The following is a 13,707-nucleotide window of genomic DNA, read 5'->3' on the forward strand; positions in this document are numbered from 1 at the left end:
TCTGCTCTGATGAATTTGAAGTCCCACAACAGCTGACTTTTTTTCCTGTGAATTGTCTATTCTCTTGTAAATTTTTCCAGAGTCCTATGTCAACATTAGGGAGAGTCAGAGTCAGGACCCCTATTGTGTGTAGATTCGAAAGGACCTGGCCGCAAAAAAGCCTGTCCCATGGTGCTCACGTATTTTCACTCATCTCTGATTGGATGACACTTGGGGATAGACAAGACATTTCGCAGGATTTCTGCCCACCTCTTCTGGCCCGAGTTACACAAGGATGTTCAGAAGTACATACGCAGTTGCCATGACTGTCAGATCGCGAAGCCTCCTCATAATTCTAAAGTTGGCTTTTATGCTGCTGATCCTCCTGTGGCCCCCTGGCACGTTCTTCATATCAATATTTTTGGTCCAATGATGCGGTCCCGAAAGGGCAATGTATGCCTGTTAGTGGTGTTAGACATCTTCACGAAGTTCGTGGTTGTTACCACTGAAAAATATGAAGGCCACTACCATTGTAAAGGCCCTGAGGGAACAAGTCTGGAAATTGTTTGGTCCCCCTTGCATGATTGTCTCTCACAACGCCTGTTATTTTCAGTCGAACGTATATAGGAATATGTTTTTTGAGTGGGCAATTAAGCCTATCTACAGCTCCGACTACTTTCCCTAGGGCAATCAGTCAGAGAGAGTCAATAAAGTCCTTAAAAGCATCCTCGCATCTTTTTATGGTTCAGATCACTCTGTGGGACTCTGATTTAGATTTCATTAACGTTGGCCTGAACTCCGCCTGTCAATCTGCTTCCGGATTCCCTCCCTCCATCCCTTTTCTGGGCCGCGAGCTCAATCATCCCTTGCTTAATCAGTGGGGCCTGTCGCCGCTGGACTCCAGCCTGGACGTCGCCGGACTTGAACGTTTTCTTGATAGCGTTGCGTGTAATCTCGCTAAAGCCAGACAGGAGGTTATTACCGCTTATAACAAACACAGAGCAGCCCATGATTTTAAGGTTGGAGATCGTGTTTTGTGCCGGTCTTATGTTTTGCCTAGTCTTTCAGCCCAGTTAAATGTGAAATTGCTGGCTCCTTTTGAAGGGCCTTATGTAATACATAGGTTGTTAGCCCCTAATACGCTATTATTAAAGTCACTTCAAGTTAATAATAAATTTAAAAAATGTCACGTGTTTCAAGTTAAGCATGTGGCATGTTGTTTTGATGTATCTCTTTTGCCTAATTTAAATTAGTCCCGCTGGCATTTTTTTTTTTTTACATATTTATATGTGTTGTTTGTTCCTGTGTTCTTTTAAATCCAGTGCACTAGTCTTTTAGTGTGTGCTTTTCGTGTGTGCGCGGTGCTGCCGGCTTACCCTTTTCAGTTCTGGTGCGTCGTTCCTGCCCGTTTCCCCTTCGCTCGCTGTGTCTGTCTTCCGCCGCCGCCGCCGTCTGCTGCCTGCCTCGCCGAGAGACGTCTCTGCGAGTTGGGTCTGCTCCCTCTCCCCCCGCCGCGTCGCGGTCGCCTGCCCGAGAGAGCCATTCGCTTCCGCCAGCTGGAGCTGTTCTCCACGCCTATCCAGCCATCTGCGTGTCGGTCGTCTCCTTGGCATGGGCCCGCCATCGGTGAGACACTCTGACTGCCCTGCACTCTGTTCCCGCTACTGTCGGCTCCGTGGCTGCCACCCGTATTCCGTGAAGGCGGCTTCTCGCGCCTCCGTGAGTCGGCGGCCGCTCTCTGCCCGGCGCAGCAGTGCTGGGTTGTTGCTGCTCTTGCTGGTCTGGCTGGATGGCTCCAGCTCCTGCGTCTGTGACGCCTCTCCGAGTCCCCCGCCTATCCCTGGCGGTGGAGGCACGGGGAAGTCACCGTTAGCTGCGTGCCATCTCCGTCTGCTCCCAGGCATCTCGTCGATCTAGCCCGGGGTCACTCAGCTTGCTGTGCGGTATGGCCGCCCCCGGCACGCCCCCCGCCTGCCACACCTGCTCGTCGGGCGGGTTGCTGCTCCTCCCACTGCGAGGAGCTGCCCTTCTCGCTCCGCTACAGAAGTCTCCGCCACAGCGGTCGCTCCTGCTCTTCGTTTCTTCTCTGCGCCTCGATGCCGACCGTCTTACGATTTGGCTGGCTCTCTGGGCAGGGACTCTTAGGGGGGGGGGAGGTTGAAGCATATGCTTCTTGCGTCGCCGTACAGCTGAGCGATTCCTTCCCCTCCCTTCCTTGTTTCCCCCTTTCCGCTACCTCTTCCACTGGTTGGATTTCCCCTCCGCATCCCCACTCCTTCCCCTGTAGTGTTATTCCGCCGCAGATCCAGCGCCCTCTATATTGTGCTAATAAGGGCCTGCGAGCTCTTGTCTCGGGTCGTTCAGTTGCGGTCGGGGGAGCAGTGTGTTCTGGTCAGTATCAGCGATGACGGTAACTTGCACACAGTAATGGTAAATTTCTTGCCCGATGTGGCCGTGGCCATTTTTACACACGTTTATTTCACCCTTGTAAAGTTAACTTTAATCAGCCACGATGTTTATTTGAGCCGTTTGGGCTGTAGTATGGGCATTTCTGTTTGTGTCTCGCTATACTGTCAGCTTTCCTACGTGGTTTGCATTGCCACCAGTAAACGTAACGTTTGATTCCTTGTGTTGATGAATTTATTAACTTCTGCACTCTTTTTCACGCCACACCGATATTGGCTGCCTTGTTTTGTTGTGGCGGCTTTAATTAGTTTCATCTTTCTTGCCCATTAATGCCATGCGCATCATTTGCGCGAGCCAATATCAAGTTTGGGCTTGTGTAGTTTCTCCCCTGGCCGCACCGAACCTCCACGTTTAGGGCTTTATTATTCGTTTGATTCAGTCTAAATTGTATTGTTTAAATCATTATATTTTAAATGGCCTGCGCAGCCTGCCGGGGTTTTATACTCCTTTAATACTAAGCATGTATGCATGTATTAAGCATTTATACTCATGATTGTTATCAATAAAAAACAAGTTAACAAATGTGGTTAGTCCTGTTCTATAACAACATTTACACCTCTCTGAATAATTACACTTTTTCACTCTAATAGTTTGCAGTCTGTTCGAACCCGTGAGTCCACCGGGCTGCAATATTACATATTTGAAACAGGGTATTTATTATCAACGTAATATAGAGTGGAAATAACAAAAGTCCTATAATTGATCCCTGTGATACTTCGTTACTCAGATGATTTTTTTTAGAGCAGACCCCACCATTGTTTTAATGTACTTCTACTTGTGTATGGTTATTTAATTAGCTTTTAAACCAAAGACAGGGCTCTCACGATAAACCACTAGAAGCATTTGTTTAATAAATGTACCTCATAATTGATGTTAAAAGCTTTGGTAAAATCTAAGCATACAGTAAAAGTATTTTTTTTTCATCCTTAGCTTTACATACATCATGTTCCTTGATATGTAATAGTGCAGTATAAGAAGTATGCAATGGTTAGAACTCACCTTAGGCTACCTAGTGTAGAAAAAATTTTTATTTTCAATGTATGAAGATAGTTGGTAATGAACTATCTTTTCTATTGTTTTGTACAACACTGTAAAAAGCTTATTGGGCATAAATCTTTTAGTTCTGTAGAGTTACTAACTTAACGCATCACTCTTGGATGTTTCCAAAGTGTTGGAAAGTTGAGACCTGATAAGAAATGTTCACTATGTACGTTATTACTGTAATACAATACAGAGTACATAGTTTAATCATGTGCATATCGCTTATAAATTAATCATTTATTATGTTAATTAGTTTTGGTGATTCTGTAATATCTTTGTAGATCAATTCTTCAATGTGAAAAGCTTTTAAATCATTCCACATTTTCTTGTATATTCACTATGATGAATATGCGATAAATGTTTGAAAATATCCATTTTTCCTTCATCGATAATGCTTGTTACAATGTTACGCAGTTCTTTGTAGTGAATGAAACCATCTTGAATTTTTGATCTCAGGTAAGTTTTTTTCCCCATATTGAGTTCATTTCTTTTGCCATGTATATAAGATTTTTTGTCCCGAATGGGAGAGGGTCCTATCTATGTCTTTAATCAATATCAAACCTATTAATGTTTCACTCATTAATGTTATTAAAGTTGGGAATGAGACAAGCTACTGAAAGCCGTGTGTTGAGATATTGTCAGCAAATTGTAGGTCTCAATTGGTGCTACGCATGATTATGCTGAAATCTCACAGGTTAATAACGTTATCAATCACTGGTATTAAATACTCAAGCACAGTTTCCCGGTTACAAAAATATTTGTAAAAAAACACCTGGTGATTTAACTCAAAGGCCAATTTCAATTTTTTGATGTTTGTGAGAGCTGCTCATGCTGCGTATCATTCATAATGCCAATTACAAAACTAATATTTATTTTACACACAATGTAATGCTCACATATAGCAAAAGCTCCCTCCCGAGTGTCACTTCTGATTGTCTTATAACCTGGTGTATTAACAAGTGAAGATGATCAAGAAAGGAGAAGTCAGGTTTCCAAAACGCAAACATACAAGTATAATTTTTCGTAATAGTGTTCTGAACCTCCCAGAACATTCAAGTGACAAATCTCGATGTCTTTGGAGTCTATATATGAAGGAAAGTGCCCGTTGACCTTGGGCGGTGGAGGGTGAGCTTATGCAGTAGGGAGGGGGGGGGAGAATGTCCGAGGACTGTCATCCACTGTCACAATGTTCGCGTAGGGATGTCCAATGCAAGTCCTTACAACTGGAAACTGCTGTCTCAACATACTGGCACATTGCAAACATTTTGTTGTAAAAATATATTTTAATACACACTTAACTAGACTTATTAATTTAGTGCTAAAAGTGATATTACCAAGCTTAAACTATGAAAGAAAGAAAAGCATCAGGAATGTGTCAAAATTAATAATCACAAAAATTATTTAAAATACAATAGATAAAAACAACAAAATAATATATTGATAAAATTTAAAAATATATGCAAGGAGAGTTTGTTAAATGACAAGTCAAAGAAGGCTGTCAGTTAATTATTATATTGATGAAGCTGAAAAAGTTATCAAAGGTACGTTAGTTGTAAACACAAAGCCACAACTTTAAGAAATTAATTACGTATTTTATATATATATATATATAAAAGTTAATCAATATATTCAGACGGTATTGAAAAATAATCTATCAAAAAAAAAAATTCCTGACTACACATAATTACTAGGTTCTACAAATAAATTTAGTCATTTTTTTACCTTTTACTTATCACAATGTATAAATCTATACCTTAGATATAAATACAAAAATAAGTATAAAATGATATTACTATGCTAATGAAACTGATATGCACTAAATAAAAAAAAGTGAGAGTGTTCCAGTACTCGCCTTGATTTATATATAATGAGCAAATTCATGTTTTCATTTTGCACATATCGTATAATACAAAACTAATAAACAAAAGTTAATGCAAATTTTTTTTTTAAAATGCTGTAAATGATCAAATATATACAACTTGTGTTTTCAACTATATTTCTGGACGCAACTCACTCGTAGTTTTCTCACTCGCTTCTAGAATTCGCTGCTGGAACAGCTACGTCAATCATTCGATAATTTGATAAGCAGACACAAATTTTAAACCATATAATTAAACTGCTTCGATAAAAGTGAAAAAAGACTTTATAAAAAATACTAAACCCCGACTTTGGACCCGATTTCCAACAAAGAATTTTATTAAAATACATACTGCCCATCTGGTTAAAATTCAATACACAGCTTATACTATAGAGCTTCCCTTTGACTTTGTGAACTTTGGTTCATGCCACCGTCACAGAAGGCAGCACCGTGGCTACACATTTCCATTCCATGCAATTTTCGACTCATTCACTAAAGTATTCCCACCAAATGCAGAATTAGAATACCAAAAACTAAGATGTTCACATCAAAAACTGACAATAAAATTATTTTTGTAGTCTATTACTTTTTATGCTGGGTTGAAATAAATAAAAGAAATTTAAGAATTAATGAAGTATGTTCTTCCTACTTCCTCTCTGAGTGTTTGGAAGATTGTGCGTGCAGGGTTAAATTGTGATGGCGCCATCTGTCGTCCACACATTCTTCACCCCAAACCTTGTTGGGTTTGAAGGTGCTCTGAAGTGAGGACTTTACAAATTATGATACCATGCCTTCGAATTTCTTCTTCTTGAGAAAGTTATTTTATGGTAGCTAGTAAATTTGACGATAATAACCCTTGGTAAGTTGATCTGTTAAGTCCCACTCTGAGGGTTCTATCAATATCTTTCAGTTGTAGAGGTACATAGATTTGTTTTGAATTGTGCAAAGCTATTTCATCCATGTTTTCTGTGGACATTTCCTCATCACCAAACATATGCAAATATGCTCTGATTTTGTTCCAATTTCAGTTGTTTTAAATTGATTCCAAGTATTTAATTTTGTCCTACATACTTACTGGTAGAGCTGCATTGAACTGAATTCACTTTTCTAGAGTGTCAACAACTTCAGACAATTTCAGTGACAGACTCTGCAATGTTCTTGATGACATCATTAGACAGCAAAACTTCAGACATGATTTTCTTTACAGCTGCAGCCACAGGGTTGTTTTGGTCACTCCTGAAAAGTTCTTTGAGCACTTGAAACACCCCTTTGTAGACTTGGTTGGCTACTTCGCTGGCTGCCATTTCGTGCTAAGATGATTTTAAACAAAAAGTGATGTAAGAACCACAGAGAAATCAAATTGCTTAAATTTTTGGCAAGTTATTTTCTTTCCCAATAAAACACCCAAGTTTAAAAAAAATTTTCAATTATTTTTTACTTTCTGAAACAATTTTTACCAGGAGCTGACCTGAATATGCCTTACTCCTAACCAACAGCTGGGTTGTAGCCATGTGAAAGTGCACTGGAATAATGTAGCACTAAATTAAACTTATATTTGTTTTGGGTTGAAATTTCAATTAGACCTATTATTTAGTTTCAGGTGATGTTACAATGTTAGCATGAATTTTCTTGTTTTATAAGTCAAACAGCTACATGTCATTAACAAGTACACAAGATGACAGACTGTTTACATCTCTTAATACTGGGCAAAAACGTACTGTAACAGCAAAAGTAAATATTGTTACTCAGTGTAATAAAATAACTGATGGAAAAAATATTTAAAATAAAATCAAATTCTGAATGCCACATTGGTATGCACAGAGAATTGTTTTTTTTTTTTTTCATGACGTAATGGTCAAGAGTAAAATTCATGGTTCAATTTCTCAAAATCTAGTAAGACTTTCAATATAAATATCTCCAGATAATATCAAGAAACATTGCTAGTTGTTACAAATGTAATCTTTGCCTAACCTTAACTTAATTTTTATTATCTATTTACGCAAACATTAAAAATGTTAGGTTATGTTATGATTGTGTGTCCACATTTTAAAGCAAAGGTTAACATGAATCTACTGTTTTTCATGCATCTCCGCAAAATTGAATTTTGGTTTTTCGCTCACTGCAGATTTTTACAAAGAAATATTTTGAAAATGAAATCATAGAAGCAATATTGAATGTGTTACCCAGAAGTAGACTCCCAGAAAATAAACTTTTAAGTACCAACTTTGACGTTCATGATTACAAAAATTTGTTATTCATGAGTTCTTTTAAAAATTTTCTCTTATTTCTAATTATTTTTAAATAACACATCATTTGGTGATGTAAATGATCACTTTGAATCTTGACTTGTCAGATTCTTTGGACGAATATAAATGTTCGCGTGGTGAATGCTAAGTGTTTGTAACCTCTTTAGAAAAAGAAACTTTTTTTGTGTATATGTATGGTGGTTTGTAATGCTGTCAGTTATGTTGATTGTTTGCAAGAACATTTTTGTTAGGTTAGGTAGATTACAAAAATTATACATAAAATCATTAGGTAAAATAATTCCCAAAAAACATTTCTTCATTAAATTTGCATGTCCAGGAATGAACAGTTGGTTAAGTTAGCAATATTTAAAATAATATAATACTGTTTCAATGGTTAAGACAGGTTAGGTTAGCTACATTTAAAAAATGTAGTGCTAAAATTATGATAGTTCATGATTTCTCTTGAAATAGTGATTTGTATTCCCACCAGAATCTATAGGCCTATGTCAGTAATTATTAAAGGTATTTGATTCTTGGAAAATGTGTAGTTTAGCATACTAAAATCTAATAAATGATGAAAAATTATTGAAATGGATGTTATTTAAATTTTTTAACAATTACAATAATTTTAGTTTCAATATTCTCTATCTTTTTTTAATGTTTTCTATCCCAAAATTTCCATAACTTCATTATGCTCCACACAATAGATTATTTGACTATCGTATTTTAATACTATATTCCCGGCTGGTTTAGTATAATCTGCAATACCACTTTTTACAATTTAATTATTAATTTTTAAATTGATTTTAACATTCCAGGTATCATAAAGTATACTATAGCCCTACTTATTATAGTATGTAACACTATACTGTACCGTTCAAATATCTACAGTAAGGCATAGTATTCTAAATTAGTCCCACTTGGTTTAGTAAATTTTTCGATACATTTGTATAATTTAATTATTACCTTTTACTATGCTATAAACTTCTCAGATACCATAAGATATAGTTCAGCCCGGTCTATTCTAGTATAAGACATGATACTGACTACTTCAATGTAATTTCCTCAATAACATTACCTTATACACAACAAGAATGTAAACCTCCCTGTTACTCAGTGCTTGTATCATAAGAACATACAGGTTGGAATTACTTCAGCTCCACCTTGTTGGTGACTTCTTCACATCGATACTATGTTTTTATACGTGGAGAATCACATGAGAGGGAAATCTAACATTCCCAACGGTCCATTCCAAGTCCACGTTCGTGCATGTTCAACTTTAATATTACAAAATTTGTTGTGGTGAGAATGGTCGTTTAGGTCAGCTCCATTAAAAATACTTTAAAATATTGTGGACAGTTGGTTAGGGTAGTATAGCTACGTGCAAAATACTGTAAAATACTTTTAATGGTTGCTTCGGAATTGCCACGTCGCGTAGCAACCAGTTCACACAAGTCCATACTGAGGCCTTAACAGTTCCGAAGTACCACCGAAGGTTACCGAAGTTCGCAGCTAACACAAGCAACTTTTTTAGTAGCTGATAAAAACAATCATAAAATGTCCATATTGTCTTTCATAGACTTAAAGTGACAGAAATTAGAGGATAGTCTAACTACATTAAAATACTTTGAAGAAATGTGGACGGTTGATTAGGTTAGGTTATCTGCTATACTAACCTAACAAATTGTCCACAATGTTTTAATGTATTTTTAAGGTACCTGACCTAACATAATCGACCATTCTCATGATTTGAAATGGTGACAGCCATGTCAATGCACAGGTATTGTAAGCTATAAACTGTGATTTCTTAGAAACCAGTAGGAATTTATAAAGGGTAAATATAGGAACGTCTAGTGTAAGATGAAATAACTTATGGAATTTTATTAATAATTTCCGGAAAAGCAGTGCCGTAAGAATTTTACGTAACTTCAACTATTGCAAAGCTAACCTACGTTAGAAAACAAGTATTTTTGTACATTACCTAATTAACTGAATGATTCACCTAACCTATAAAATAAATATTTCACCTAACATGAAAAACACATCACACCTCTTACTTTACACAGAAAAAGAACTGCACACACTACTACAAATCAAGAACATTAAAATACAATTAAAAACCACTTACCGTTCTTTGATTTAGGTCAATAGTTAACTGTCAACCAATATTACTGTCTGTATTAAATATACACCAAAAAAAATTTTGCCATTACACTATTTAAATCATTCTATAACACAAACACGAACAAATGCTTTCCTATTCACTACTAAAATCAAAACCACACATTCTATCTCTACACTGTACCATTCTATTAATTAATATAAATAAACATGATTTCGCATTTCTCTGGTGACTACTACTCTCACTGCCATAATTTCCAATAAATTGTTTACCCCTATTAATACTAATAGTGTACTTATTTATTCACTTTGTAAAGATATTCCACTCCACTTAATACTTCACTCCTTCACATAGGCCTACCACAAATGCTAATATCTTTCTAAAACTCACACCACCATTCCTTTTTTATTTTCATGATACTAATTAATTTTTCACTATTACTGATTTTACGACTATTTTCCTTCGTTCTTCCATTCAAGTTTGTTATTGACAAACTTACATGACCTCATACATTTCCCCTACTTTCTTTCCAATCAATAGTAATGCATGGTATCGTGTTGTGAACTTGACCCCAATTATGTTATTCTTACTTTTCAACCTCTTATTTTTTCCATGTTCTTTGAAACTTGTGATTTAATTATTAAATGTACACATGAATAATTATTAAAACATGAACTTTTAGAGAATAGTTATTGTAAAAGAAAAAATTTAATTATACCTGCTGTTTTTGTTAGTTAAAATACCAAATTTTTACAGCTACAACTTTTAAAAAGGTCATGCACACTTCATTTATTCCTGAAAATATAAAGTAATTGCTTCAAGCCATCTTCATCAAGTAGAATTTTTTTCAAAGATGATTTTTGTGGTTAACACAGAGAATTACAACTAATGTGTAATGTATATGATGTTAAGTGACTTGTCCAACTTGGTCGTACAATTCTACATTTAAAATAAAAGACCTAATGAATGCATCAATAGCTATAGGCAGCAAAGTTGAAAGTGATGATGAAATAAAGCCTCTCTTTAAAATCCTTAAAATTCCCAAATACATTTTTTTTACTTACTAACAAGAAATCAGTGCGATATTTCAAGAAGTTTACCCTTTTGAAGCGTGGTTAGGTTAGTTTTATACATTACAAATACTGTGATACAGTTTAATACCACGACAGCTTGGGTTAGGTTGGCTACATTAAAAATACTATACATCAATTTGAACAGTTTGGTTAGAAATTGCCCATTTAAGATGTAGCTAACTTAACCTAACCACCAGTCCTTACTATTTTTTAGTATTATAAAGTAGATAGCCTAACCTAATCAACCATTTATGTGATTTCACAGTAATTTAATGCAGCTAACTTAGTCTATAACAAAACACTCCCACAATTTTATGCTATTTACATGTACTTAACCTAACCACTAGTTAAATATGGTAAACTACTTGAGTATCATAACACCCTCTTGAAGAACTGTTCAAAAACAAACCAGAAAAAAAAAACCATCTTAATTTTTTTTTTCTTTTGGTTGAGAGAATTATAATAATAAAATTCAGTGTCAAATCTACTTATCAATACTGGTAAAAAGCGTGTCTATTTATGGTCTGAAAAAATGAAGGGGTAAGATATGACATCACTGAAGTTGGCCAATGATAAAGACACTTATTTTGTGCAAAAAAAGTCAAGAGTTTGAATATTCTCTGCCCACAACCCCCATATTACCACACTTGTCCCGTAAGTAATTAGGGGTAGTGATGATGTCAGCGCCAACATGTTGACATCAATAGTAACTATTATGGTACCTAACATGATGCTCAAGTCCCAAACCTCCAAAACATGCTTTTGCGTACAGACAATGATGATTTAACTATCCCATTAAGGCATGTTAGTTAATTCCCAATGAATTTATTTGTAATTAAACAATCTGCTCCGCTCTGCTTCCTGGAGCAAATGCAGAGGATGCAAACATCTACCATTTCTCCCAATATGTAATTAAATTATAAAACAAAGTATAAATTGGTGCAGTAGATGGGTGTCCGATCGGTGCTACAAGTGCTTGCTCTGGGAAGCAGACTAATGGTACCTATGTAATATATATTTGCAATTGAAAAAGTACAAAACAGAGGCAAAGCACTGAGGCACACTGCTTACAGGCTAGTATCAACCTCACTTGAAACACAATTATCAGTTAGCTTCCCTCTGTTTTTACTACCTTATTGTTAATTGTTCTTAAATACACCCTAATAGGACTTTTTTTTTCATCATTCCAACTATGACATGTTTCCAAGGTACTACCCACTTAAAGAGAATTAACAGAAAGCATAAATGGTAAGCATAATAAAAAAATTTACTTTTCTGGATTTTGAGGTCACTTCAGAGACAAACTAAAAGAGGGAGGGAGTGGAATGGGCTTATGTAAGAAATGATCGATATGAGAGATGCAAAGGACCTAAAAAAAAGGATCAACGGAAAGGGAGAGTTAATTAATGAGAGCACTCTTTGCCACCGGGTAAAAACCCCATTGCAAATGGAAATTTCAAGTTCAACCTATCACAAAGTATTTTCAAACATAAGGGACACCATAACCTAAAACATAAATTACCAACTAATCAAAATTATTTAGCCTAACTCAATATTTTAAAAAAATCAGCCAAATGTACCTACTGACCTAGGTCAAAAGTCATTCATTATCTTCATAATGGCAGTTACAATAAAATAAATACAGAAACAGGGCTCTTGTAAGCCAGTAGGACACACCCACTTCCCATTTTGAACATATATTCGTTACTCATGTAGAAAATTTAAAGAACGTTTAAATTTATGTATGTTAGTCGGAATTATGCAATACTAATGCAAATTACACAACTGTCAATGTCCCAATTACAAACATGCACAACGAAATTGATAGTTAAATATAATTTAACTAAATATTACTTTGTTAAACCTACATAAAATAAGATACGAATTAAGTCGCGTTAATTATAAGGATTGTTTGCTTACCGGTTAAGTAACGCTGATTAAATATTCTTGAAAGAAAATCGATTCTTGAAATTTTTACTTACAATTATAAAAACACATAAATAAAAGGATACGTTTGATAACGCTGAAAGCCTTGTGACTGTCCACCTTGATGTTTTCCCTTTTGCATGCTCATCGCAACGTGTCCAGAAATACAGTTGAAGTCCTCATAGGAGGACTTCCTTTCGTTTCGATAAGAAAACGTCGACAAATCTCCTGCGAATTAAAATACCACTCATTTAGGAAACAAAGTTCAGCAATTATCTCACAAAAAATAAATTAAAACGTAGAAATGAAATAAGATATGACAGATGATTCGCGATATTTTTCTTTCATTACAACTTCCCATACCTTTTTTCAGGTTCTTGATGGAGATGGCTTCGTATAAATTCGTAAAACTGTCGGTGATAATCGGGCGATTGAGTAAAAAAGGCGGCTACTAACAATTTTGAGCCTATTCATAATTACAATCCAACATAAACTGCAATTAATTACTTATAGTTTGTTTAAAAGATACAAACTTCAAAAGTAATTTATTAATGCTTCCAAGATACTTATACTAATATACTTCACTGAGAACAAAATGATGCTGCTGTCCAATTGAACGACGCCGCCATCTTTACAGAAATTCTAGTAGCCAAGAACAAAATAAAATTATTGTGTACAAATGTAAATTGTAAAACAATTTTAAAATTACCAATAACCAATAAAAAAAATCAAAATTAACAAAAAAATTTTGTAATAAAATAAAAGTTCTTCTAAATGCAAAGTAAATAATTTCACACTAACAACAAGTTCAAGTCCATTAAATAAAACACCATAAACATCCTATTGAAACTATCGTTAGGAAAAAAATCAGGAAAAAAAACTAAATATCTCTACTCTACTAAATCTCTGCCATTTCAAACGTTTTTGTTTACTTACTATTAAAATATAACATTATGTAATAAAGCAACTGGCCCATTGGTAAATGCGACTGTGGAA

The 13,707-nt window shown here is 35.5% G+C and overlaps 1 protein-coding gene across 2 annotated transcripts in view; it reads right to left on the reverse strand.

Annotated features, from left to right (window-relative positions):
* The window catches only part of LOC134538078 (eukaryotic translation initiation factor 4 gamma 1-like), a 167,666-nt gene extending 154,304 nt beyond the window's left edge, over positions 1–13,362 (reverse strand). Inside the window, exons 1-2 of one of the 2 annotated variants that reach the window (XM_063379072.1) lie at positions 13,075–13,362; positions 12,798–12,939 (exon numbers count right to left, since the gene is read on the reverse strand). In XM_063379072.1, the coding sequence (XP_063235142.1) occupies positions 12,798–12,859 (62 nt within the window). In that variant the 5' untranslated portion in view covers positions 12,860–12,939; positions 13,075–13,362. Of the gene's footprint in view, positions 1–12,797; positions 13,047–13,074 lie in introns of those variants that run through there. The other variant, XM_063379070.1, reaches the window with a different exon arrangement.
* Positions 13,363–13,707: the final 345 nt, after the last annotated feature.

This window comes from Bacillus rossius, chromosome 13 (genome assembly GCF_032445375.1).
Source record: "Bacillus rossius redtenbacheri isolate Brsri chromosome 13, Brsri_v3, whole genome shotgun sequence".
Lineage (NCBI taxonomy): Eukaryota > Metazoa > Arthropoda > Insecta > Phasmatodea > Bacillidae > Bacillus > Bacillus rossius.